The sequence below is a fragment of the Thamnophis elegans genome, chromosome 1 (genome assembly GCF_009769535.1).
Source record: "Thamnophis elegans isolate rThaEle1 chromosome 1, rThaEle1.pri, whole genome shotgun sequence".
Lineage (NCBI taxonomy): Eukaryota > Metazoa > Chordata > Lepidosauria > Squamata > Colubridae > Thamnophis > Thamnophis elegans.
Window position 1 is genome coordinate 179,534,714 of NC_045541.1, and position 27,837 is coordinate 179,562,550.

Below are 27,837 nucleotides of genomic sequence, written 5' to 3' on the forward strand. Positions count from 1 at the left end.
CGGTCGTTTCAAGAGTGGAAAATTCTGTTTGTGACTATAAGAGACTCAGTGCCAAGTTTTGCCTTGCCCTGCGTTTGGAAACTAGTTATCTGGCAGCTCTCCAAGCGAGATAAGGTTCGTGTTGATGAACATTCCTCGGAAAGACTGTTTGCTAAGCCTTGCTGACTGTGAATGAAAGGAATCCAGTTGTGTAAACAAAAGGGGTTTTGCCGGGACCAAGACTCTGCTTCTTCCTTGTTAAGGAAGTCGGAATAGCACCATCTTGGCTATTCCGATTCTCCCACTGATACGGTAATCTAAGCTTGTGGCGTTTGTTAACCTCGGCCTCTTTCAAATGGGTGGACTTCAACTCCCAGAATTGCCTGCGGTCTGGGGGGCTTGTGGGAGTTGAAGTCCATCTACAGGTAGTCTTCGACTTACAACGTTTCATGGAGTGACTGTTCGACAACAGCACAACAGTGAGTTATAACCATTTTCACACTTACGACCGCAGCAACATCCCCGTGGTCACGTGGCCATAATTCAGATGCCTGGCAACCGGTTCATATTTATGACCGTTGCAGTGTTCTCTGGGGGTGTGTGTCACATGATCCCCTTTTGGCAACCTTCCAACAAGAAAATCAACGGGGGAAGTTAGATTCACTTAACGACCGTTTTACTAATTTAACAACTGCCCTGCTTTCTCCTTGACAAAATGTGGCGAGAAAAGCAATAAACTCGAACGAATTTCTCACTTAGCCACATAAAATTCTGGGATCCACTGCGGTCGTATGTCGAGGACTGCCTGTATCTGAAAGGGCCCGAGGGGGAGAAAATTTCTTCTGAAGGCACAACTTGAAAGTAAATAAGGCAAGCTTTCTGAAATCCACATCCCTGATAAAATTCTATATATTTTTTTTAGTTTTTCAGCTGTTCTAAGTGTTGGAAGGAGCCATTTTCAAAAGACATCTCCTGCAACTCTCCAAATTTTCGTCTCCCTCTGCTCTCATGTTGGGCCCCGCAGCGAATTTGGATCTGGGGTCTTCTCCTTCCCCGTTGCCCTCCATGCCGGAGGCGTAAGGCAGTTCCACCAAGCTGGGGGCGAAAGGCCCCACCACCCAAGGCAGGGGAACATTCTGCACCACATAGTCCACGATCTCGTCCACCGAACCCCGGGCTTTGACAATCCGTTGGCAGCTCTCAGCCAACGTGGCGGAGGGCACCTCTTGGAAGGAACCGGCGGCCCTGAAGGATATGCTGAGGTACTCCAACGTGCACAAGATCCACTTGGCTTTGTCTTGGATGCTGGTGGGCAGACCCCGGAGCTGGGACATGAGGGTCAAATAGGAAAGCTGCACCTGTTGAATCAGCCCACGAAACATGACCAGTGTCCGGGACTCGACCTAGAAAACAGCAGCAGAAAAGGTGGTTAGGAAGTTGAAGGAAAAGATGCCCTCGAACCAGGGATGTCAAATCCCATTTCATTGAGGGCCGCATCAGGGTTGGATTTCACCTCGGGGAACTGGGGTGGGCCAGCTTGACGTCACTTGTCGAGGCTCCGTTTTTGGCTGCGACGGCCTCCTGCAGCCAAATGGAGCTCTGACAGAGGGCTGCAGCGGCCAAAAATGGAGCCCAAGTGAGCCGCACGCGGCCTCCTCGGGCTGCGTTTTCTCTGGCAGACGGCTGCAGGGGGCCGTTGTGACCAAAAATGGAGCCCGGGCATCCCGCGTGTGGCATTCCCTGAGTTCTGTTTTCGCCACCAGAGGGCTGCAGGAGGCTGTTGCAGCTGAAAACAGAGTCCTGGTGGCTACGCATTACCAAACTCCTGTATGCCGGTCTGTGACTTGGAATGCTGGGGGATTACAGCCACCATGGTTTACAAACCGTGGCTTAGCATGTTGCAGGATGCTATTGGTTTAATGTTTAAGGTTTATTGGTTTAAGACAATAATGAAAAATAAAATAAAACCAGTAAAATAAACGAATACAGCAAAACCCATAAAATAAACAATAATAAAACAAAAAAATAAAAATAACGAAACAAAGCAGTATAAAAAATGAAATAATAAACTAAAAATAAATGAGTAAAACAGAACAAAAACCAATAAAATAAATAATAATAAACTAAAAAATAAAAATAAATAAAACAAAAGACAATGATGAAAAATAAAACGAAATCAGTAAAATGAATAAATCAAAACCAATAAAATAAACAATAAAACAAAAAATAAAAATAACGAAACAAAGCAGAATAAAAAATAAAATAATAAACTAAAAATAAAAAACTAAAAATAAATCAATAAAAAAAACCAATAAAATAAATAATAACCTAAAAAATAAAAATAAAATAATAAAACAAAACGAAAAAGAAATGAATAAAGAAATCAAAATAAAAACAAATAAAATAAATTAAAATAATTAGTGAAATAAAAGAATAATAAAATAAACAAATAACTGAAACAAAATAATAAAAAAATAAAATAATGAAAATAAAGTAATAAAAATAAAACAACAATAATAAAGTAATGTAATAAAACAAAAACAAAACAAAATAAAAATAGAAGGATTGAATCTAAAAAACAGGTGAGAAAAACCTGCAGTGTTACCTCTGGCTGTGCTGATGAATCCAGTGGCTCGCAGTTCCCAGGATGCCTCTGGCTCCAGACCAGCCACATCTGATGGAGCTTCTCTTGGCCATTCTGTAGGCTCTGGCCCACCCCGTGTTTGACGTGTTCAATCTAACAGAGGGCAAAAAGCAGAGAGATGGGGGAAGCTACCCAAGACTTTGTTTCCCAAAAATCATCTGTGCAAAATCCTGAGCAACGGGCATTCAACCCAGCTGGGGAATTCTGGGAGTTGAAGTCCACACATCTAAAAGCTGCCAACTTTGAAAAAAACAATCTCTAAACTTATCGGGAGGTTTCCAAACTCAGTTCATTTTGAACTAAAAACACATAGTTTAAATAGCACTAAAGATCTCCAGGAAGTTGGAACGAGCAGTTTTGAAGGTGACTTGTTTTGATCTTGAAATGGTTTGTGCGTCTCGACAAACCGGCCTCTTGTTTCCCCCCAAGAAACAATGCTGGTTTAGTCTACATCCCACATCGGAAGCTTGCAACCTAGAATGTGTGATGCCAACACAATGACATCACAGCAGGTCAGTCCATGACAGTTGAGAATGCATGGTACCCGCGCCCTGTGACATCACAGCAAGTCGGCCAATGGGAGTTAAGAATGTGTGGTCCCTGCCCTGTGACATCACGGCAAGACGGCCAATGGGAGTTAAGAATGTGTGGTCCCTGCCCTGTGACATCACATCAGCCAATGGGAATTAAAAATGTATCATAGCGGCCCTGTGACATCACAACAAATGAGCGAATGGGAATTAAGAATGCGTGATACCTGCCCTGTGTGACATCACGGCAAGACGGCCAATGGGAATTAAAAATGTATTATAGCTGCCCTGTGACATCACAACAAATGAGCGAATGGGAGTTAAGAATGCGTGATACCTGCCCTGTGACATCATGGCAAGATGGCCAATGGGAGTTAAGAATGTGTGGTCCCTGCCCTGTGACGTCACATCAGCCAATGGGAATTAAAAATGTATCATAGCTGCCCTGTGACATCACAACAAATGAGCGAATGGGAGTTAAGAATGCGTGATACCTGCCCTGTGACATCATGGCAAGTCGGCTAATGGGAGTTAAGAATGTGTGGTCCCTGCCCTGTGACATCACATCAGCCAATGGGAATTAAAAATGTATCATAGCTGCCCCTGTGACATCACAACAAATGAGCGAATGGGAGTTAAGAATGCGTGATACCTGCCCTGTGACATCACGGCAAGACGGCCAATGGGAGTTAAGAATGTGTGGTCCCTACCATGTGACATCACAACCATCCAGTCTCTTCTTAAAAACCTCCAGTGATGGGGCAACCACAAATTCTGGAGGCAAGCTTTCCCACTGATCTGGGATTGTAGAATAACAGAGCTGGAAAGGACTTTGGAGGTCATCTAGTCCAGCCCCCTGCTCAAGCAGGGGACCCTATATCATTTCAGACAAATGGCCGTCCAGTCTCTTCTTCAAAACCTCCAGTGATGGGAGGCACCCACAACCTCTGGAAAAAAGCTGCTTGAAGAAGGTTTTCGCTTACCAGGACTAAAGTTTGGTGGAGCTGGCCCATTGCATCCTGGGTGCCCTCCCTTGCATCTTTCAACTTAGCCAGGAAATGCGGGAAGACACGGCGGTGAAGTTTGCAGGACAAGGACCCCAGGCGCAGAAAATAGCTCTTCTTCCGCCTCACCGGGCCAAATCCGAAGCCGTCCACGGAGGTGGCCAGTTCAGCTGGAAGAGAAAGAAGACAACACCGCATAGTTCACAGTAGAAGTACAGGTAGTTCCTCGACTTATGGCTGGCCCCTTAGTGACCGTTCAAAATGACGACTGACTTTGAAAAGGTACTTAGGAGCTCTGGTGGCGCAGTGGTTAGAAATACAGTATTGCAGGCTAATTCTGCCGACTGCCAGGGGTTCGATTTTCACTGGCTCAAGGACGACTCAGCCTTCTGCCTGAGGCAAGAGGCTGACTCGGTAAGCCGCTTAGAGAGGCCTGTAAAGCACTGTATAGTGGTATATAAGTACAATTGCTATCATCCATCCGTCCATCTTTCTCTTATCTTCAATCAATCAATCAACCAACCAATCAATCTACACACCTAATTTTCTGTCTGTCATCTATCTATCATCCTTTGTCAGTCTGTCTATCTATCTGTCATCTAATGTATTTTTCAGAGTATAAGACACACCAAGGTTTTGAAGAGGCAAATTGGAAAAGAAAGTTTTTGCACTCTGCAAACCTCCCCAAAACGGCCCGTTTTTTGTGAAAACGGGCCCGTTTCTTTCCCCGCAAAAGAGCATGAATAGCTCTTAGGAAGCTTATAGAGTGTTCCTGGAGAGGGGGTGGGGCAAAAACAAGCAAAAAAACCGGCCCTTTTTTGTGAAAACGGGCCCGTTTTTGTCAAAAAAGGGCATTAGGAAGCTTATAGAGTGCTCCTGGGGGATGGGAGGGCAAAAATTGAGCAAGCAAGGCCCATTTTCGGCTCGTTTCTGTGCTCCCCAGCCCCCAGGAGCTCTCTAAAAGCTTCCTAGAGCCTCTGCACGGCCATTTTGGTGAAGGGTTGGGGTTCCAGGAGGCAAAAAAATGCTGTATTCAGTGTATAAGACGCACCCAGATTTTCAGCCTCTTTTCTGAGGGAAAAAGATGCGTCTTATACTCCGAAAAATACGGTATATCTGGCTCATATTCATGACGGTGCAGCGTCCTGTTGTCCTTGTAATCCCCTTTTGCAACTTCAGTGGAGCAAAGTCGAAGGAGAAGCCTGATTCGCTTAGCAACTGTGTGACCCCGTGGCAAGAAAGGTCGCAAAATGGAGCAAAAAACCCCCACTTCTCTTGCTTAGCAAACCAAAATTTCGGGGCTCAACTGTGTGAAGTACCCGTGGTTCGCCTCATGAGGCCAATGTTGAGAAAAGACACGGACACGAGCTTTCTCGGGATGGGACGACCCAGATTGGGGGTCTGGGAGCCCCTTTTATTGAGATAGGACAAAGGCAGGAGGAGCAATCAGCATGTGATTTAAGACAGCCTGTCAAACTACAATTGCTAATCTACTGCTCAGGGAAGTTCTGTCTATATATGGTCATATCCTGGTCAGGATGTTTTATCTTTTGGGAGTTTGTTTTTTCCTGTGTGGTTCAGCGTGGCTGCGCATGCCCTGTTATGCACTGGGCCATGGGTGACCGCCACACCTACACAAGGAGTTATATGACAACACAACTGTGGTCGTAAGTCGAGGGCAACCTGACGACATCTGGATTAGGGAAAGCTGCTTAATTAGAAATTAGCACTCACCCATCTCCCGATCTGTCATGGGGAGGTAATAATCCACCAATTCTTCGGACTTGTCCAGCATAGTATCCATACCGGCGCTGATCATCTCGCCCACTCTGGAGGCCATCACAGTGTTCACGCCCCCTGCCATGACAGAGCGGGTCATCTCCACGCTGCCCTGGACGGCTCCCCTGGCCATGTCCACCATCCCGCTCACGCCACTGGACACGGCTTCCCTCGCCTCGTTGACGGTGCTGGAAACAGCATCACGGGCTCCGCTGACTTTGGTGGACAACAATTCTTTGGTGTCTGCTACCACCTGGGAAGGGGAGATGAACAGTGAGAAGGACGAATGAATCACTTAAACATGAGCCAGCCGTGTGCAGCAGCTGCCAAAAAAGCCAACACAGTTCTAGGCTGCATCAACAGAGGGATAGAATCAAGATCACGTGAAGGGTTAATACCACTTTATAATGCCTTGGTAAGGCCACACTTGGAATCCTGCATTCAGTTTTGGTCGCCACGATGTAGAAAAGATGTGGAGATTCTAGAAAGAGTGCAGAGAAGAGCAACAAAGATGATTCGGGGACTCGAGACTAAAACATGAAGAACGGTTGCAGGAACTGGGTATGTCTAGTTTAAGAGAAAGAAGGACTAGGGGAGACATGATAGCAGTCTTCCAATATCTCAGGGGTTGCCGCAAAGAAGAGGGAGTCAAACTATTCTCCAAGGCACCTGAGGGTAGAACAAGAAGCAATGGGTGGAAACTAATCAAGGAGAGAAGCAACTTAGAACTGAGGAGAAATTTCCTGACAGTGAGAACAATTAATCAGTGGAACAGAAGTTGCCTCCAGAAGTTGTGAATGCCCCAACACTGGAAGTCTTTAAGAAGATGTTGGAGAGCCATTTGTCTGGAACGGTATAGGGTTTTCTGCCTAGGCAGGGGGTTGGACTAGAAGACCTCCAAGATCCCTTCCAACAATTCTAATTCCTATTTCATCCTATCTTATTGCAATGTTGCAGCCTTGTCTCCAAAAATTCACTGGGTTTTAGAATGTAGGCGGTCCTCGACTTACAATAGTTCATTTAGTGACGGTTCAAAGTTACAACAGCACTGAAAAAAGCACTTACACCCATTGCCGCATCCTCATGGTCACATGATGTGCCAACATGGCTTGGCCACTGACTCATATTTATGACCATCAGAGTGTCCCGGTGTGTGTGTGTGTCACGCGATCCCCTTTTGTGATCTTCTGATGAGCAAAGTCCATGGGAAAGCCAGATTCGTTTTATGACTGCGTGACTCACTTAACAACTGTAGGGATTCACTTAGCAAACGTGGCGAGAAAAAACGTCGCAAGGCGGGGCAAAACTCATTTCTCAATTCTCTTGCTCAGCAAGTTCCAGCTCCAGTGCGGTCGTTAAGTCGAGGACTACCTGAATGTGGTTGTTAAGAGTCCATTTTGACTTGATGGTCCATAAAATCAATCTATCTTCTCTATTTCTTTTCCTTTTTTTCTTCTTCATCCTCTTAAGGGTCAGGCAAGCCATCTTTTCTTTTAGATCTTTGGACTGCCACACTTTCTATTATTCTACTATGCATTTTTCTATTGTGGGAAAATTGGAAGGGGGGTTATACGGGGTTGGTTGATATGTAGCTGTTGTGGCCCAGCAGGAGCCATTGGGCTGCCACCAGACTCCAACAGCGAGGGGCCCTATGAGTCGGCTCTGGAGGACCCTGGACAGGGTTCCGACTCCAAGCAGGGCGCAGAGAGGCTGGTTGGCCACCAGGAGGCGCCTGAGCCTTGGAGCAGTGGGGAGAAGACAAGGGAGTGTGATCCGGACGTCATGCATTGGAGCAGTGGGGAGGAGCCAAGGGAGTTGTTCCTGGATGCCCGGCACCGAAGAGCTAATAGGCGTAAGGAACAGTTGCACAGTTACAGGAGATAACTGCACTCAGCTGGTGGTAATTAGGCTCCTCTCAAGACTATAAAAGGAATGATTGTGCACACGCCCTTTTGCAGGAGTCAACATATTCACTTGAGCTGGAGAACTCTTGGGGCTAGCTTGGCAGGCTGGATTGCTGCCAAGATTAGTCTGTGCTGGATTGCTGGCAATGTCTTGTCTGTGTTGAATTGCTACTAAGGTCTTGTCTATGTGTCAATAAATCCTTGCAGTATCTTTGACTCAGCGTGCTTTGGTGTAGGACGAGGAGGGTCAGAACATGTAGCCATAATAACATTCTTTCTAGAAAGTCAAGGTCATCCTTTGTCTCTGCACCTGGCCAGAATTGGATGGGTGGGAGCTGCTAGCATGGCAGTGGGAGATTGGACCATGTGATGGACTTGTGGGTGTGGGGGCAAGATCTTGAACTTTCAACTGGGTGGGGAAAACCGGGAAGCTTTCCGATTTGCGTTTTCCCAGATGTGCTAACATGGCTCTCCTAATAAACTGGAACTTTGAGGAATTCTTTGCCTTGGATTCTGATTTAATTTTGGATGCTATTTGGAACCCTGACACTTAGCCTACAGTTTGGGGTTTCTGCTGAAGTTGGTTGCCCAAGAGGAATTAGATCTTCCTCTAGATTTGCAAGATCATACGAGGTGGCTTTCCTGCCACAGCTGCCGATTTTGAAACAAGCCTTTAAAATCTCGCAATATTTCATTTCAAGCTAACTTCCAGGAAAGGTGGATTTCTCATTATAATCCGAATTTCTTTCTTAGAATACTAGCTGGATACCCACTGCTTCCCTTATGAAACTGTGTGATGGACCTTGATAAATTGACATTTAAAAGCTTGCAAAATTAATGAGTAGCATCTTTTTCGGACTATAAGACGTACCGGAGTATAAGACGCACCAAGATTTTGAAGAGGTTAATTTAAAAAAAGTTTTTGCCCTCCCCGGTCCCCAAAGAGCACTCTGTAGGAGTGTTCAGCTTCAGGGAGCCTGCTAGCACCAAAACACGGGGTGGGGGTTACTCACGTCCCCCGCACCATTTTTGATCCCAGGAGGCTTCAAGGAGGCCTGCTAGCACCAAAATGGGGGTCATGCACATATGCGTGGGGGACAAGGGAGCGTAGGGGGATCACACGCATATGCGTAGGGGCGGGACCTGTGGGGAGGACATTGCATTATGGGTGTCTGAATGCGCGCGCTTTTGGCATCCAAGGGAAAAAAGGTTCGCCGTCTCTGGCATAGACTTTCAATTCGGAGATCAGATGGACGAATTGTCCCTGATCCTCCTGGTCGAAGGATGGGAGAAAGAGTCACTCGTCAGATGCACATGGAGCCACTTTCAAAGCCTGTCCCTGTGCCTTATTGATGGTGATGGCATAGCACACCTTAACGAGAAATTGTAGACGTTGGAACTCAAAGTGGTAGTAGCAATAGCAATCGCAGTTAGACTTATATACCGCTTCATAGGGCTTTCAGCCCTCTCTAAGCGGTTTACAGAGTCAGCATATTGCCCCCAACAACAATCCGGGTCCTCATTTTACCCACCTCGGAAAGATGGAAGGCTGAGTCAACCCTGAGCCGGTGAGATTTGAACAGCCGAACTGCAGAACTGCAGTCAGCTGAAGTAGCCTGCAGTGCTGCATTTAACCACTGCGCCACCTCGGTAGTCTTATGGGATGAAGAGATCAGGGGTATGAAAACAGTTTTTCCCTGATGGACGCCTGTGAAAATCGTGGCTTTGATTAACATATTTTTCGGAGTATAAGACGCACCCCCCCACCCCCCAAAAAGGGCAAAAATCTGGGTGTATCATACACTGAATACAGCATTTTTGGCCTCCTAAAACCCCGCCTCAGGCATCCCGTTTTTATTTTTTATTTTGCAAAAATGGACATGCAGACGGTTTGGGAGACTTGCAAAGTGCTCCTGGGGGTTGTGGAGGGCAAAAATGAGTGAATAGCGGGGCTGTTTTTGCCCACCCCAGCCCCTAGGAGCAGTCTGCAGGCCTTTCAAACTCTCTGCATGCCCCGGTTTCACAAAAAACAGGCCATTTTTTGGCCCTCTCTGGGCCCTAGGAACACTTTGCAGACCTCTCAAACTCTCTGTATGTCCCTTTTTCACAAAAAACGGGGCGCGAAGAGGGTTTGTGAGGCCTGCAGAGTGCTCCTGGGAGCCGGGAAGGGCGAAAACCTTTTTTTTTTAATTGAATTGAATTTGAATTGAATTGAATTAGCTTGTATGCCGCCCTACTCTCGGAAGACTCAGGGCAGCTAACAAATAAGAAGGGAAGGGGGGGGGAATACAAGAAATAAAAAACAACAATTTAAAAATTCACAACTGTCATAACTTAGGATAATGGATAATTCAACAGCCCCAGGCCTGCCGGAACAGCCAGGTCTTGTCGCTTTGCGGAAGGCCGGAAGGGTAGTAAGGGTCCGGATCTCAACGGGGAGATTGTTCCAGAGGGCCGGAGCAGCTACAGAGAAGGCCCTCCCCCGGGTAGTCGCCAGCCGACATTGGCCGGCAGATGGAATCCGGAGGAGGCCTAGTCTGTGCGATCTAATAGATCTTTGGGAGGTAACTGGCAAGAGGCGGTCTCTCAGGTAACCAGGTCCGATACCACGTAGGGCTTTAAAAGTAACGACTAGCACCTTGAAGCGTGTCCGGAGACCAATGGGAAGCCAGTGCAGCTCGCGGAAGATAGGTGTAACATGGGTGTACCTAGGTGCACCCACAATTGCTCGCGCGGCTGCATTCTGGACTAGCGGAAGTCTTCGAACAGTCTTCAAGGGCAGCCCCATGTAGAGCGCGTTACAGTAATTTACCTCTTCAAAATCTTGATGGGTCTTATACTCCGGTACATTTTATAATCCGAAAAATATGGTACTCATTCATTTTGCAAGCTTTAAGTGTCAATTTATCAAGCCCCATCACGTAGTTTCGCAGGGAAGCAATGGGTATCCAGCTAGTATTCTAAGCAAGAAATTCGGATTATAATGAGAAATCCCCCTTTCCTGGAAGGTAGCTTGAAATGAAACATTGCGACATTATAAAGGCTTGTTTCAAAATCGGCAGCTGTGGCAGGAAAGCCGCCTCGTATGATCTTGCAAATCTAGAGGAAGATTTAATTCCTGGTGGGTGAGCCACTTTAGCAAACCCAAAACTGTAGGCTAAGAGGATGAAGAGAAGAAAAAAAAAATTATAGAAAACGGATTCGAACTGCCAACCTTTCTGATCGACAAGCTCTGTCTTAGCCACTGAGCCACCACCTCCCCTAAAATGTTGTATACAGATGCAAAACCCTGAAACTTCTCTGCACCCAGGAAGGTGGGCAACACAACACAATGGGCAAACTTGATTCAGAGTAGAGCTGCCTCAGGGATCCACTCCCTGTGAAGATCCTGGGCTTGCCTGCCATCTTGGTTTCTCCAGGACGGATGGGAGACCACCCAGAGATCAATCCGTGGCTGAGGGAGCGGGCTGACTCTGTGAGGTGATCCAGGCAAAACGAGATTCATCATGAATTCAGAATGCCTGTGGGCAAAAGGTCGCTCACCTTGTCAGATGGCTGCTGCAGGATAGGTAGCTTCTCTTCCAGTTTATCCAATCCTTTGCACGCATACAGACTGGCTGTTGCAACTGGGGAAAGAGAGAGAGAACAACGGCTCAGCTGAGTTCACACAATCCCCTTTACCGATCTAAGAAGTCGAGCCGAGGTGGCGCAGTGGTTAGGGTGCAGTACTGAAGGCCACTACAGTTGACTGTTATCTGCAGTTCAGCAGTTCTAATCTCACCGGCTCAAGGTTGACTCAGCCTTCCATCCTTCCGAGGTGGGTGAAATGAGGACCCAGACTGTGGGGCCGATATGCTGACTCTGTAAACTGCTTAGAGAGGGCTGAAAGCCCTATGAAGCGGCATATAAGTCTAACTGCTATTGCTATTGCTAAGTGTTTATAAATCTTGATAATTTTCAGATGTGTGGACTTGGGACATTCAGAATTCCCCAGCTAGCCTCCGTGGACTTCAACTCCCAGAATTCCCCAGCTAGCATGAGTGAACTTCAACTCCCAGAATTCCCTAGCCAGCATGAGTGGACCTCAACTCTCAGAATTCCATAGCCAGCATCTGTGGACTTCAACTTCCAGAATTCTCCAGCTAGTATGAGTGAACTTCAACTCCCAGAATTCCCTAGCCAGCATGCTTGCTGGGGAATTCTGGGTGTTGAAGTCCACACAGCTTCAACTTGCCAAGATTTTCTCAGGAATGGACCTTTTTTTTTTTTTTTTGCACATCTCTCAAAATTATTTGGGAATACTTAAAAAAGACACGTGCAACACACGAGATCAGCACCACAGCTGCAAAAACTTGTTTCAAGATGCTAGCCCTCAGGATGGCTTGAATGATGCCCGGGCATCAGATTTGTATTAATAGTTCATCGTTTTGCCTTGGACTCTGATTTAATTCTACATGATACTTGGAACGCTGACACTATCGTGAAGCAACCCGACCATAGAATCCTAGGGCAGAAAATCTGGATTAAAGGCCATTCAGTCCATCCCACCGTGGACAATGTAGGACTCCACCGCTTCAGGACCACTACCCCCGAACAGGGCCATCCATTTCAGTGCCCAACTTTGGAGCCCATGTATTCCAGCCACCTCCCCAAAACATTGCTCCAGCCTTCTTACTCACTCTGAGGCTCCAGTCTGGTGACCAGAGGTTGGGCACCACATAGGGCAGCTGCTGTGAGGGTCTTCACCCCTTTCTCCGCTACATCACAGACGGACTTCAAGTAGGGACTCGTCTCCTTGGTGGAGGTATAGGCCGAGGAGACCATGTCGCAGGTTGAGCTCACCAAGGTAAGGCCGGCCACCCGACTGATCACGTTCTGCAAGGAAAGAATCCCAGGTGAATTCGGCACAAATTGGCTGCCAATCCCGGCAGCCTTGAGTTGGAGGGGCGAAGCGAGGCTTAGCGGCTGCCAGTTGCCCACCAGACCTCAAAACGTCCCAACTGGACCCCAAGTTATCAAATGGCTGGTTGGGTTCTCTAGGACAGGGGTCTCCAACCTTGGCAACTAAGATTCCCAGAATTCCTTAGCTACCTTTCTGGATCTCAACTCGGCTCCGTATGCCACTTACGGCATGCATGTCATAGGTTCTCCATCACGGCTCTAGGATGTGATGTGGACACTCTGGGAATTGAAGTCCACAAGTCTTAAAGGTGCCAAGGTTAGACACACAACTATTGTGGTTTCCACACCATCGCCATAACCTGAACAACGATGGCTTATTCAGCAAACCCGGGTTAAAACCAATCAGGGTTTAGGAATGAAGGGGGAATCCAGGCCTAGAAAACTTACCTGCTGCTCCAAAGCCTGGCCATCAGGAACCAAGTGGTTCTCTGCTTTTTCTTCCGACGACATGGGTGACGCTGAAAAGCAGAAGAGAGGGGAGTTAAAAGAAGCTGCCCGATTTTAGAGGGTTTAAGGGGATGGGAGGGTAAAGGATTGCTATGGTATTTGACTTCTTATTCGTTTATAAAACGTTATCAGTGAAATCTACAAAGATGTAGGACACAATGATCTAAAGGAGGAGAAAGAGGAGAGAATGAGACAAAGAAGAGGAAGAGAAGGAGAGAGGAAGAGAATGAGAAGAGGGGGAGAAGAAGAGGAAGAGAAAGGGGAGAATGAGAAGAGGAGAGGAGGCTGGAGAAGGAGGAGACGGAGAAGAAGAGAAGAGGAAGAAAAGGAGGAGGAGAATGAGAAGAGGAGAAGCAGGGGGAGGAAGAGGAAGAGTAGGGTGGAGAAGGAGGAGGGTGAGAAGGCGAAGAGGAAGAGAAGGGGGAGTGAGGAAGAGAAAGAAGAATGAGAAGGAGGAAAGGAAGAGAAGGGTAGAAAAGGAGGAGAAAAAAAGGAGGTGGAGGGATGAGGAAAAGAAGAGAAAGAGAAGGAGGAGAAGAAGAAGAGAAGGAGAGTGAAGGAGGAGGAGGGGGAGAAGAAGAAGCAGGAGGGGAAGGGAAAGAGAAGGAAGAGGGAGGGAGGGAAAAGAGGAAGAGAAGAAGGGAATGAGAAGAGGAGATGGAGAGAAGGAAGAAAACTATATCCATATAAAATGCTGCAATGACAATATTACTTATTAAGCCAGCTCAGTCCCTTAACGTGACCTTAAATATGGCATATTTTAAAGCACAATGCTCCATTTTCTCATTTCTAGAAAACAAGGTCATTTCAACCATTGACGGAAGACTCTTGAACTCGCTCCTCAATATAGTGTTTTCCAACCCTGGCAACTTTCAGAAGGGGGAACTTTAATTACCAGAATGCTTCAGGCAACATGCCGGATGGAGGAATTCTGGGAATTGAAGTCCACGTACCTTTAAGTTGCCAAGTTTTGAGAACAACTGCACTGACATCTTGCAGAGTCCACACCAGGAATTCCTTAGAATTGTGCGGCCACTTAAAACATCTCATAACAATGAAATGAAGAAGAGTGGTGGGGTGGCCCAGAGGTGGAGATCTCGCCTTGCAATCAGGAGGCTCCAGGTTCCATCCTGGGTAGAGGCCAATATTTCTCTCTCTGGGCACACTGAGAATCTACCGTATATACTCGAGTATAGGCCGACCCGAATATAAGCCGAGGCACCTAATTTTACCACAAAAACCTGGAAAAGTTATTGACTCGAGTATAAGCCTAGGATGGGAAATGCAGCAGCTACCGGTAAATTTCAAAAATAAAAATAGATACCAATAATGTTTTTGAATATTTATTTTCTCCCCTGGAGTGGGGAGGAATTGGGGATTTCATAGTATCCTTCCCCTGGAGTGGGGAGGAATTGGGGATTTTGCAGTATCCTACCCCTGGAGTGGGGAGGGAATGTGGCTTTCATAGTATCCTTCCCCTGGAGTGGGGAGGATTTGGGGGATTTCATAGTATACTAAGTCAAAATAACATTGCTGCGTAGCCAGGAGTGTGTCTCAGTCACTTAAACCTCATACATAAATCATTGTACGAGGCGCTCGACGGCGCCTCTTACCTGCCGCGGGTCCCACCAGGACCGGCCAGAGGCACAGCAAGCTCCGGAACCAGAGCAGGAGCCTCCGCCGCATGGCTCAGCTCCGCCAGGGACGCATCCGGCAAGGGGAAAGCGGGGTCCCCTCTCGCGCAGCGGGTGGAGGGCGCGGGGCGGCGGCAGGGCTGGGCTGCCTCCGGGTCCTGCCTCCCGGAGCCCTGGGGCGGCCGCGGGAGTCCGTGGGCGGCGGGGCTTGCTCGGCTTCCAGCAGGGAGGAGAAGGGGGGCTTCCCGGAGCCGCGCGCTCGGCAAGCTCGCCGCTCAACTCAGCGCCAGCGCGCCTTCATCTCTGAGCGCCCAGCGGAAGGGCCAAGCCGCTCGCCTCGGAGCCGCTGGAGCTGGGACGCCGCCTCCGCCGCGGAATTTGCTCCAACTCAGCCGCTCCGGCCCATTGTCAGCCGGCTGGTCCCTGCCTTCCCTCCCCTCCTCTCTCTAGCTTAAAGAGACACCGACTTGCCTCGGCTGGAGGCCGGGCACGGGGAGGAGTTGGCGCCAGCCCGGGGAGGGGGCTGCGAGCGGGTGGGCGGGGGGACGGGAGGTAAAAGGCTGGATGGGTTTGGTTGCCAAACCGAGGCGGCTCGCTCGGGGCTCTTCCCTCTCTCCCCACGGGTGGGCAGCGGCCGGAGTTCCCACCGAGGAACTTCGCCGGGCAACTCTCGGTTCGGACGCCAGGGGCGACTGGAACCCGGCATCCTCGGGTTCCGATTCTAACCCCGAAGGAGAGCAAAGCCGGGAAGGGTGTCAAACTCTTCCACCCAAGCTGGGAGCCTGTCACGTTTGGGAGGCTTGCAGCGGCTCACCTGCGTGGAAGTCAGCGGACTACACGCGCATACACAGACACATCCAGACAAACATCCAGACAGACAGACAGACCTCTGGCCCATCAGGAGGTCCAGCAGCCACCGGCCGTCCTTTGACTCGGACGTGGAATGGAAGGGAGTTAACAGAGGAGAGGGAATGGCTGGCGCAGACTGCCCAGCAAGACAAGAGATCCTGGGGCTTTCATAGTATCCTATCCCTGGAGTGGGGAGGATTTGGGGGGTTTCATAGTATCCTTCCCCTGGCAGGCTAGGAAATGGAATGAACGAGGGGGCAGGCAGGGGAGGGAAACGAAACGAATAAGTGGCCAGGCAGGCTAGGAAACGGAATGAATGAGCGGGCGGGCGGTTAGGCGAGGAAACAGTCCAGCGGATGGAGCAGAAGCAGCCCCGGGGCTCCGCTGCCGCTCCCCGCATTTTTCTGGACGGGGTCTCGCAGGAAGGAATCCCCTCCTCCTCCAACAGGCAACAGCACTGCCGGATCCAGTTGTAGACTCGAGTATAAGCCGAGCCGGCTTTTTTCAGCCCAAAAAGTGGGCTGAAAAACTCGGCTTATACTCGAGTATATACGGTAACTGTCCAAATAGAATTCCGCTCTGGTGACAGGAGGAGCATCCGGCCAGTCAAAACACCCGGCTAGCTCCATTCAGTTGCCTGGACTCCACCCCGCAAGGGATTATGGAGCCGTTCAATGACGACGCTAACAATGAAAAGAAGACTAAAACAGCAAAACCGATGAGGAGAATACTACAACAGAAAAAAACCAGAAGTAACCAATATAGGTGATTTATAACCATTCATTTAATGAATGGTTCAAAGTTATAACGGCACTGAAAAAAAGTGACATGACAGTTTTTCACACTGAGGACCACTGCAACATCCCCGTGGTCATGAGATCAAAATTCAGACGCTTGGCAACTGACTCATACTTACGACGGCTGCAATGTCCCAGGGTCACATGATCCCCCGTTGCGACCTTGTGACGAGCAAAGTCAATGGGGAAGCCAGATTCACTTAACAACCGTGTAACTAATATCACAAGGGCAGTGATTCACTTAACAACCGTGTAACTAATATCACAAGGGCAGTGATTCGTGTAACAACTGTGGCTAGTAAGGTCGCATAATGGGGCAAAACTCAATAACTATTTTTCCTGTTCTGGCCTTTCTCTCTGTTTCTAGTCCTCATGACGTAGCAGACGACGTCACCAGAGGCTTAAAGTAAGATAGGTTGGCCCCCAAGGTCTCCTCTGGATAGCAAATTGCATTTTGTACGGCATAATCTGTATTAATACCACTTTATAAGGCCTTGGTAAGGCCACACTTAAAATAGTGCATTCAGTTTTGGTCATCATAATGTAAAAAAGATGTGGAGACTCTAAAAAGAGTGCAAAGAAGAGCAACACAGATGATTAGGGCAATTGGAGGCTAAAACATATGAAGAACGGTTGCAGGAACTGGGTATGTCCAGTTTAATGAAAAGGAGGACTAGGGGAGACATGATAGCAGTCTTCCAATATCTCAGGGGTTGCCACAAAGAAGAGGGAGTCAAGCTATTCTCCAAGGCACCTGAGGGTAGAAGAAGCAATGGGTGGAAACTAATCAAGGAGAGAAACAACTTTGAACTGAGGAGAAATTTCCTGACAGTTAGAACAATTAATCAGTGAAACAACTTGCCTCCTAAAGTTATAAATGGTCCAACACTGGAAGTTTTTAAGAGATTGGACAACCATCTGTTGGAAATAGTGTAGGGTCTCCCGCTTGAGCAGGGGGTTGGTCTAGATGACCTACAAGGTGCCTTCTAACTCTATTAATCTGTAATCTGATTAGGGGACAGGAGGCTAAAACATATGAAGAACGGTTGCAGGAACTGGGTAGGTCTAGTTTAATGAAAAGAAGGACCAGGGGAGACATGATAGCAGTCTTCCAATATCTCAGGGGTTGCCACAAAGAAGAGGGAGTTGAGCTATTCTCCAAGGCACCTGAGGGTAGAACAAGAAGCAATGGGTGGAAACTAATCAAGGAGAGAAGCCACTTAGAACTGAGGAGAAATTTCCTGACAGTTAGAACAATTAATCAGTGGAACAGAAGTTGCCTCCAGAAGTTGTGAATGCCCCAACACTGGAAGTTTTAAAGATGTTGGATATCCATTTGTCTGAAGTGGTGTAGGGTTTCCTGCCTAAGCAGGAGGTTGGACTAGAAGACCTCCAAGGTCCCTTCCAACTCTGGTATTCTATTCTAATCTATAATCTGAGAACCCAACCATCGGGGAGAAGGGAAGAGAACGGAGTAAAGGAATAAACAAAGCAGCTATGACGTGCCAGGCAAATATGCTCACAAAATTAACTTCTGTCCCACTGGGCTGGTCGCCAGGGGCACAAAAAGCACCTTAGTCACTTGGGTAAGGTTATCGTTCTTTCACGCTCGTGCCAGGAATGCCACCCTATGGCGACTCAGACAGAAATACAATCCCTGGGTACAACATGTTCATAGAAGACTCCTGCGGAATTATCTCCTTATTTGGGGAAAACAACACAATGGGGTGCAACGGGGCTCGTACCCCTTATTAGGCAAACTGGCAGAACCCCAATCGTTTATTTTTTTTTTCAATCGGAAGGAATAAAAAACCAAAGTGATTTAACTTTCTACATCTTGCCTTTCAGCTTTGTAAATTGCACATAGGTTATCTGTATGCAAAGTGAAAATGAAAATCTATCTATATAAAAATGGCTGTGTGTCAGGGGTGGGTTTCAACCGGTTCGCGGAGGTCCCCGCGAACCGGTTGGTCGGCGAACCCGGAAGTAAGTAACTTCCAGGAACGGCGAAGGGCCCACCCCGCCCGCCCGCGTTCCTTACCCGGTTTTGACGAGTTCTGTGCTTCCACCCATGCGCAGGACGCATATAGCGCCTGCGCGATCCTCCAGGAGCAGCTGGAGCATCGCACAGACGCTAGTACACATGCGTGTGCTGCGCGCGTGCACGAGGACGCCGCCGGCCCCGTTCCAACCGAACCGGTTGGAACGGGGCGAGAAACCCACCCCTGCTGTGTGTGTGTTTAACCCCTTGAGCAATTTCAACCAAACTTGGTACGCAGATGACTTACTCTCTGGAGAAAAATACTGTGGGGGTTAAGACACCTGTAAAACCCCTCGGGGTGTGTTCTGTTAAGATACAGCCTGTTGTGCCTTAAAACAGCTTCTACTATACTGCCGTCAAATAGCTTCTACTGTACAGGGCAGTGGAGTTGCCATGATAACGACTTCACAGTACTCCACAAGGGGGAAAACCTAACATTAGAAATTATGTGTGGTCGGAACATTTCCCCTCTATAAATGCCGGGTTATCAGCCAGTCCGATATAAAGCACAGCTCGACGTATGACCACAAAGTGACTTACGATCGTAGTCCCGGCCTCAGTTATGGTCATAAGCCAAGGACCTCCGTTCTATAAACATCGTTCTTCAGAAATAGTTGTAAGCCCGCCAATGAACGGCTGATGATCAGATGTCCTTGAAATGGACCTACACAGAATCCCTGCACCAATAAGTAGTTCCTTGCTCAATAGTAGTAACTGTGAGAGGGGTTTTGGAGTCATAGTGGACAACCACTTAAATATGAGCCAGCTGTGTGCAGCAGCTGCCAAAAAAGCCAATGCAGTTCTAGGCTGAAAAAAACAGAGGGATGGAATCAAGAGAAGTGTGAATACCTTTATGGTGGGAATGATCCATGTGTGTGTATGTCTAGGTCCTTGTGTGCCCTTGAGGTGATTGTAACTGTTAAATGTATCTTTGGCCACCTAATGGGAAGGAAGGACTACCTGGAGAAGAGCCTCATGCTGGGAACGATGGAGGGCAAAAGAAGAAGAAGGGAGCGACAGAGAATGAGGGGGCTGGATGGAGTCACTGAAGCAGTTGGGGTGAGCTTGAATGGACTCCAGAGGATGGTAGAGGACAGGAAGGCCTGGAGGAACGTGGTCCATGGGGTCGCGATGGGTCGGACATGACTTCACAACAACAACAAAATATATCTGATCCCTAGAGACAAGAATTTTAATTTGTTAGGAAAAGAAAGGTTGAAACAATGAAAGGGCGGGGGGGGGGGAGAGATATCTTTTGTCCTGTGTTTGTCTGGCCAACAAAAACAGAGTAAAAAGGACTTTTATTTTACTTCCTTTCTTCCTCTGTACCATTAAGTACAGCCCAAGTTTATGAGGAAACATTTTAAGTTCATTTACAAGAAAAAAAAATCATTCTTCCATTTACTGTGTTTAAATGGTTTTATCTGTCCATTCTGAAGCTTGTGAATCCAGTTTTCCTTCCTTCCTCATCTCCATTTTGCTAGAACTGGTTTATCTGTTTAGTAACTGTAGAACTTCCCACCAAAGTTGGTCCCTATTTTTCTACTTGCATTTTTTTACAGGCTTTCGAACTGCTAGATTGGCAGAAGCTGGAACAAGTAACGGGAGCTCACTACGCTAGGCAGCGCCAGGGATTCGAACCGCCGACCTTTCTGATCGACAAGCTCAGCTTAAAATAGCCTTTGGCATTTAGTCATGCTGGCGACGTCACCACGGAGATGTCTTTGGACAGCGCTGGCTCTTCGGCTTTGAAACGGAGATGAGCACCGCCCCATAGAGTCAGGAATGACTAGCACATATGTGCGAGGGAAACCTTTACCTTTAACTGTAGTGCTGACATGTTTTTCTTTTCAAATTTTGCCTGCAAGGTATCTCCCACTATCCCCATCTCTAAATCCTCTTACAACGCCTTTCCTCACCCAGAAAGGGGGGAGGGGACCCTGTTCTCATGTGTTTCAGCCCCGTATAGATGACCTTTGGAAGTAGAGCACATGGATCCAGCTGCTGCCTCCAGAGGAGACCCTTCCATCCATTTGAGCCAGGAATTGGGTTTGGATCCAGATCCTCCATCAAAAGCCATCACAGCATCCAGAGTGGAGCAGACCTTCCCAAGCCTGACTGACTAGCCCAGAGGTCAGCAACTCGTGGCTCCGGAGCCGCATGTGGCTCTTCCATCCCTCTGCTGCGGCTCCCTGTTGCTCAAAATATGCGTCATAAACTGCCAATGCGTGATACCCACCAGCACACAATTTATTGAGCTTTTTGACCCCCATGGCAAACCAACCCTGGATAAATCCAAGAAAAAGAAAAGTTTTAGAAGAAAAAAAGAACATTTAATTTAACCACATATGCTGGTGCTGTGGCCACTCAGGAAATAGTCAGGCAAGGGAAGGGTTTTGTGGCTCCCGGTGTTTTCTTTTCTGTGGGAAACGGGTCCGAATGGCTCTTTTGAGTGTTTAAGTTTGCCGATCCCTGGGGTAGCCTTACCACTAAGCATGCCACCTGGCAGAGATGAAAGAAAGGACCCTGAGATGGACAAGTAAAGACCAAAAGACTCTTTCCCATCCCCAGAAGACAGCTGGGAAGACTATGGAGGGATGGTGGAAAATTCATTGTAAGGTTTTCTTTCTTGTCTCATTTATATTGCAATCAATTTAATGTACTCGTGTAAAAATTGTACTTGGGAGTGGTTTGCCACAGCAAGTTCTGTACCTCTTAGATTTCTGTCTGGTGGGAGAGAAATTTGCCCAAAATGTCTGGATTGCCTGTATTTTAGAAGTATCTGCACACAGGGAGAGAGAGAGAGAGAGACAGAGAAAGCCGATTCAGAATTAGATTGAATTTATTCCCTTCATTTACATCCACGCAAAGCTTTTCCTAGGTTGATTTTTGCTTTGTGGCACTAAGGCCCAAGCAGTCACTCCCTGCTAATCCCATTGGGGAGGGGTGATCCCCCTCCGGCAATTCCCTCACTTGAAGAGACAGCAGAAAAGAGATCTCCAAAAACTCAAGCCGTGACGGTGACTCACAAATGATGCTACCCAGCAAAGCAGGATATGTTGCAATGGTGGTCTCACGTAGGAGTCTCAGGGTTCATTGGGTGTGATTAAATATATATATATGTATATGTGTGTGTGTGTTATATTTGTGCTGATACACAAATGTGTAACAAAGGCAACAGTAAAAATATTGGGTTTCTGTCGTGATGGACTCTTGTGACGAGCCGATTGACAGATAATGGAAGCTGTTAGCTTCCTCCCATAATTGAGGCTTACCAGGGGTTGTGACACTATACACACACACACACACACACACACACACGCACAGATATATATATATACACACACACACACATATACTAAATAGCATGGATTACACACTGGCTAAGCTCAATTTGGAATCACAATTCCTGGATGCAAGTAAGAGCTAAGGCAGGTTCAAGAACCATTCCTTGGTCTGTAAGGGAATGAGAAACAATACCAAATTATATTTGGGTTTACAGAAATACTATCCCAAGGAAAAATAAACTGAGATTTGAGAGATGCCTACAACAATAGAAAAAGAAAGAGAGAGAGAGGAGGAGAGAATGAAAGGAAGACCGGGGGGGGGGGGGGGCAGAAAGAGTCAAGGAGAGGAGGATGGAAGGGAGAAAAAGAGAAGGAGAGAAGGTAGGAAGGGAAAGAGGAAGAGTAGGAGAGAAGTAATGGAAGAAGGAAGGGGAAGGAGAGGAGGAAGGAAGAAAGTAGAGAAGGGAGGGAGAAAAGAACAGGAAAATAAGGTGGTGTTACAACAGCAATAGCAATAGCAGTTTAGACTTATATACCGCTTCATAGGGCTTTCAGCCCTCTCTAAGCGGTTTACAGAGTCAGCATATTGCCCCCAACAACAATCCGGGTCCTCATTTTACCCACCTCGGAAGGATGGAAGGCTGAGTCAACCTTGAGCCGGTGAGATTTGAACAGCCGAACTGCAGAACTGCAGTCAGCTGAAGTAGCTTGCAGTGCTGCACTTAACCACTGCGCCACCTCGGCTCTACAGGCGGAAGGGATGGTAAATAAAGCAACCCAAACTGTATATTATAACCCCATTAAATGAAATAACAAATGTGTAAGAATGACAAATGTAAAGAAGAATAACAATTATTTGAATGTATACGTAAAATGGTATGTAAGAGAATAAAAAAATAAAAAATTGGCAAAAAAAGAAAAGAACCATCCCTTGGAATTGGGCAGCCTGTAGTTATTTAAAAGGCAAAAACATGGCTGTAAAGAATCTTGGGGCTTCTGCTTGCTTGAAACCTGTCTGGAAGCTCACAGAAAGTGTTATCTGACTTTTGAAATTAATTGGCATAGAAAATTGGATTCTGTCAATTTCTTTCCAGAACTTTTGCCCTGGCTACTAGACCTTCATGGTTGAAAGCTCTCCTTTTGGGAGCCACTGAAGGAATCCTTCTTCTGCTGCCTCTATCAATGCCTTCCCCTTTGCATCACCCATCAAGGCTCCCTGATCTGATCAATTTTTAATTGATATAAGTCTATAACTGTCTGGTTTGGCTCTGCAACCAAATAGGATAAACCCAGATTTCAGTGGATAATTAGAACTGCAGAAAAAAACAATGGCTACCAACCTGCCTTCCATCGAGGACCTCTATCCTGTATGAGTCAAAAAGAGGGCTGTGAAAATACCTACACACCCCTCACATCCTGGACATAAATTGTTTCAACTCCTGCCCTCAAAACAACACTACAGAGCACTGCACACCAGAACAACTAGACACAAGGACAGGTTTTCCCCAAATGCCATCACTCTGCTTAACAACTAATTCCCACAACACCGTCAAATAATTTACTAAGACTGTATTACTGTTATTCTTCTCATCCTTCCTATTACCTATCTCCACCTACTTATGACTATAATCTTGTTGCTTGTATCTTTCAATTTATATTGTTTTTGTTTCCTAAAATGATTTGATATCTTATTAGTAACCTTGACTATCACTTAAGCGTTGTAACTTTTTATTCTTGATGAATGTATTTTATTCTCCTAATGTACACTGAGAGCCTATGCACCAAAGACAAATTCCTTGTGTGTCCAATCACACTTGGCCAATAAATAATTTAATTCAATTCTTCCAACACAACGAAGGCAGGAAAGATCGTAAAATGGGGTAAAACTCACTCTAACAACAGAAACTTTTGGTTACAATTGTGGCTGAAAGTTGAGGACTAACTGTATGTGTGTGCCTGCACGTATTCAGGATGTGTAGGGTTTCCTGCCTAGGCAGGGGGTTGGACTAGAAGGCCTCCAGGGTCCCTTCCAACTCTGCTATTGTATTGTATTGTATTGTATTGTATTATATTGTGTCTTTGTAAGAGAGGGAAAGCTAGAAAGTGAAAGAGAGAGAGAGGGAGAAACTGGAGGGATAAATTATTTTTAATGCCACCCATGTCATCTAAGTGACTCCGGGCAACTCACAACAACAAACACAATATACAAATATATTGTTGGAAGAAATGTCCTTCTGGATTCAGTTCCAAGTGGGGAGGAAAAGACACTGGCAATACGGAGGCTGTTTGGAAAGACGGTTTAATGGTGGACAGGATCACATGCCTTGAGGAGGGAAGAGATGCTGAGAGCCCAGGGGTTTTATGCCCTCTCTGGGCTTTGAACTTCCTGGAGCACAGTATCCTGATTGGTTGCTGTCAGAGGTCAGAGCTAGCTTTGTAGATTGTCTCTGTGTTAAGTTTGGTTGAAACTTGGTGGGTGGTGCAATGAAATGGCTCTGCCTGAAGGGGCCAAATCTTTGTTATGTAGAATAGATTGGCTCAGGCCTTGACGGCTGATTGACAAAGGTGGGGAGGGGCAGGAAGCTGCTCTTTGTCTTTAAAACATGTTTCTCCTTTTCTCATCCAGGTGTGGGAAGTTATCATCCAGCCCTCTCCCAGAAAAATGAAATATCCTAGGAAATATTGAAAAGGCAGAATATTTCTCTGGATGTGAAAAGAAACATGTTTTAAAAGACAGAATAGTTGCCTATAGCTTCCTGCCCATCCCCAGCTAATGGGCCATTAAGATCGCCAGACTAGCCCACTTTACATAATAAAGACTTCTCCTCACTGCAGCTGTAGGGGGAAGGGATATTACTCAACTGACCACAAGGCATCTGAGAACTCATCATAGCCTAGAGAGTAGCCCCCTGCATGGCACCATGGGAGTCTGACAACCAGTCAGAATACATTTCTTACACAGGAACAGGAAACAGAGAGGTGGGACTGAACAGGGTATAAAAGCCTAGCAAGCCCCTCCTTCAGCCCTTCTCTTCTTCTCCATCAACATTGAAACATGTGATCACCTTTTCTGTACAGGGCTGAAGCCATGTGGCCCTGTACAACAATAAACCATCTTTCCAAGCAGCCTCCATGTCTCCAGTGTCGTCTTCCCCACTTGGAGCTGAACCCAGAAGGACATTTCTTTCAACACAGGGAAATTAGAATATTCTGCCTTTTTAAATATTTCCTAAAATATTCCATTCTTCCAGGAGAGGGGTGGATGCTAACTTCCATCAGTATCAAAACTGCCCATAAGTATTTTAGAATAAAACAGAATTTATTAGCCAAGGGTGATTGGACAACACAAGGAATTTTGTCTTTGGTGCAGATGCTCTCAGTGTACAATAAAGAAAAAAAATAAAATAGAATACAACTGTAGGAAGTTATCACCCAGCCCTCTCCCAGAAAAATGAAATACCCTAGGAAATACTGAAAAAGGCAGAATATTTCTCTGGGTGTGAAAAGGAAGGAACAGTGTTTCAAAAAGACAAAGTAACTCTCCCTGCAGCTTCCTGCCCCCCCCCCCCCACTTTGTCCATCAGCCATTAAAGCCTGAGTTAGTCCATTTACATAATAAAGAGTTCTCCCCTTCAGCTCCAGGGGGGATGGGATTAAGGCATGATAAAATTGGCTCTTTACTCAACTGACCACATGGCACCTGAGAATTCAACCAAACCTGGACTCAGCCTAGAGAGTTGTCCCTCCATGGCCCCAAGTGAGTCTGACAACCAATCAGAATACATTTCTTGCACAGGACCAGGAGGCAGATAGGTGGAACAGATTATAAAAAGCCCTGAAGCCCCTCCCTTGACCCTTCTTCTTCTCCCAACACCTGGAAGCATGTGATCTCCTCCCCCCCCCAGGACCTCAAGCCATGTGGTCCTGTCCACCATTAAAACCATCTTTCTAAGCAGCCTCCATGTTTCCAGTGTCTTTTTCCCCCACTTGAAACTGAACCCAGAAGGACATTTCTTCCAATGAAGAATCATATAATATACAAAATGTAGTGATAGTCATAGGTTATAGCAGTAGCAATAGCAGTTAGACTTATATACGGCTTCATAGGGCTATCAGCCCTCTCTAAGCAGTTTACAGAATCAGCATATCGGCCCCCACAGTCTGGGTCCTCATTTCACCCACCTCGGAAGGATGGAAGGCTGAGTCAACCTTGAGCCGGTGAGATTAGAACCACTGAACTGCAGATAACAGTCAGCTGAATTGACCTGCAGTACTGCACCCTAACCACTGCGCCACCTCGGCTCTTTTTGGTTACTAATAAGCAATCAAATTATACCAGGGTACAATATAAATTTTAAAGATACAAGCCACATGGTCATAGTTGTAAGTGGAAAGAGATAGGTACAGGAAGGAAGAGAGGAATATTAGTAATACAGCCTTAGTAGTGTAGGAAGTTATCACCCAGCCCTCTCCCAGAAAAAATGAAATATCCTAGGAAATATTGAAAAGGCAGAATATTTCTCTGCATGTGGAAAGGAAGAAACATGTTTTAAAAGACGGAATAGCTGCACTGCAGCTTCCTGCCCATCCCCACTTTGTCAATGGGCCATTAAGAAGGCCAAGCTAACCCACTTTACATAATAAAGAGTTCTCCCCTTCAGCTCCAGGGAGATGGTGCTCAGGAACTCAAGCCATGTGACCCTGTCCATCAATAAACCATCTTTCCAAGCAGCCTCCATGTCTCCAGTGTCTTTTCCCCCACTTGGAGCAGAACCCAAAGGAAAACATTTCTTTCATCAATAGGTAATATGAGAGTGTTGTGAGAATTTAAAAATAAACCAGAAAAACAGGACCAACAGCTGGATTCCTTCGACATCACACAGGAGAACTGGAAAGATCCCGCAGGGGAAGAAATATTTGACATCACTCGAGGCTTGTTTTTTTTTTTTAAACCCAAGGAGAGATCTTCCCCCCCCAAAAAAGCTTACTTTAAAGTTCTCCAAACTTTGCATCACTTTGGAAAAACAAACCTGGTAAAATTAAGATATATTTTTTTAAATCACCCTCTCAAAAATAGGCCCAAGGAATTGTCATTGTTTGGCCGCTTGGCGTGGCCCGACGACTCAGCGGGGAGAGGAAAATCTTTTTAAACCTTTAAAATCTGTTCGATAAAAAAATCGCAGCCGAGGAAACTACGCGGTTAGTCGATTCCCGCACGGGAAGTAAGTCTAATCTACAAGTTTGGCCGTGCAAGAAGAAACACGTGTACGAGTTTCAAGGAGGCACAGTAGAAACTCGCATGCAATCGTTCCCACGCGCGAGTTTCCCCGCATGAAATCTCAAGGCACCGACTTCTGGGTGTGATTTTAATTTAATTTTCCCTTTAATCATCTAATTATGATATAATTATAATCTATACACTAATTATGATATAATTGTATAAATATAATTTATATACCTTAATTAGATTTCCCCTTAAGGGAGGGATATTGGGCAAAGTCTCCCTCGAAGCCGGCCGGCTCCAATTCCCACGCTTTTCCCCTCCTCGTTGCACGTAAGTTTCCGACCCGCCGGAGCTACTCCTTACTTAACCTCTTACTCCGCGTCAATCAACCTCGCGCTCCCAACTCGACTCGCGAACGATTGCAGCTGATCCAGGGAGAGAGAGAGAGAGAGAGAGAGAGAGAGAAGAGGGGCGTGGTTAGAACGTTGGCCCGGGAATTTTTCGTTCCATCGCAGCGCGTCGGAGCCAATCAGCGAAGGGGAGGGCTGGAGCGCAGCCAATGAGGAAAGAGACGGGAAGGGAAGCGGACGGGGGAGCCGCGGGGCAGAGCAAAACTACGTGATCCACGTGCGTTGGAAAGCGAGGCGTTTCTGGCTAGGGGGAGGGAAAAGAAAGGGGTGGTGTTTATAATTAATAATTATTCGTAATAATTAGAAGCCCTGTAATATATTCCAGAGGGGGGAGAAGGAGGGAAGG

At 46.7% G+C, this 27,837-nt stretch overlaps 1 protein-coding gene across 1 annotated transcript; it reads right to left on the minus strand.

The window, feature by feature from the left end:
- Positions 1-157: 157 nt before the first annotated feature.
- On the minus strand, positions 158-27,513 carry LOC116518313 (perilipin-3-like). The gene is made up of 8 exons (XM_032231675.1): positions 27,316-27,513; positions 13,190-13,260; positions 12,520-12,715; positions 11,384-11,466; positions 5,892-6,189; positions 4,137-4,327; positions 2,585-2,716; positions 158-1,382 (listed from the first exon to the last, which is right to left on the minus strand). The coding sequence occupies exons 2-8, from the start codon at positions 13,250-13,252 to the stop codon at positions 915-917; spliced, it is 1,431 nt and encodes a 476-aa protein (XP_032087566.1). The 5' UTR covers positions 13,253-13,260; positions 27,316-27,513; the 3' UTR covers positions 158-914.
- Positions 27,514-27,837: the final 324 nt, after the last annotated feature.

Excerpts from the sequence above, each read along its gene's own strand:
- LOC116518313 (XM_032231675.1), bottom strand. The coding sequence starts at position 13,252 with ATGTCGTCGGAAGAAAAAGCAGAGAACCACTTGGTTCCTGATGGCCAG. Across the intron at positions 12,716-13,189 it reads GCCAGGCTTTGGAGCAGCAG|AACGTGATCAGTCGGGTGGC; the intron begins GTAAGTTTTCTA and ends CTTTCCTTGCAG. Across the intron at positions 6,190-11,383 it reads TGCAGCAGCCATCTGACAAG|GTGGTAGCAGACACCAAAGA; the intron begins GTGAGCGACCTT and ends TCCCCTTCCCAG.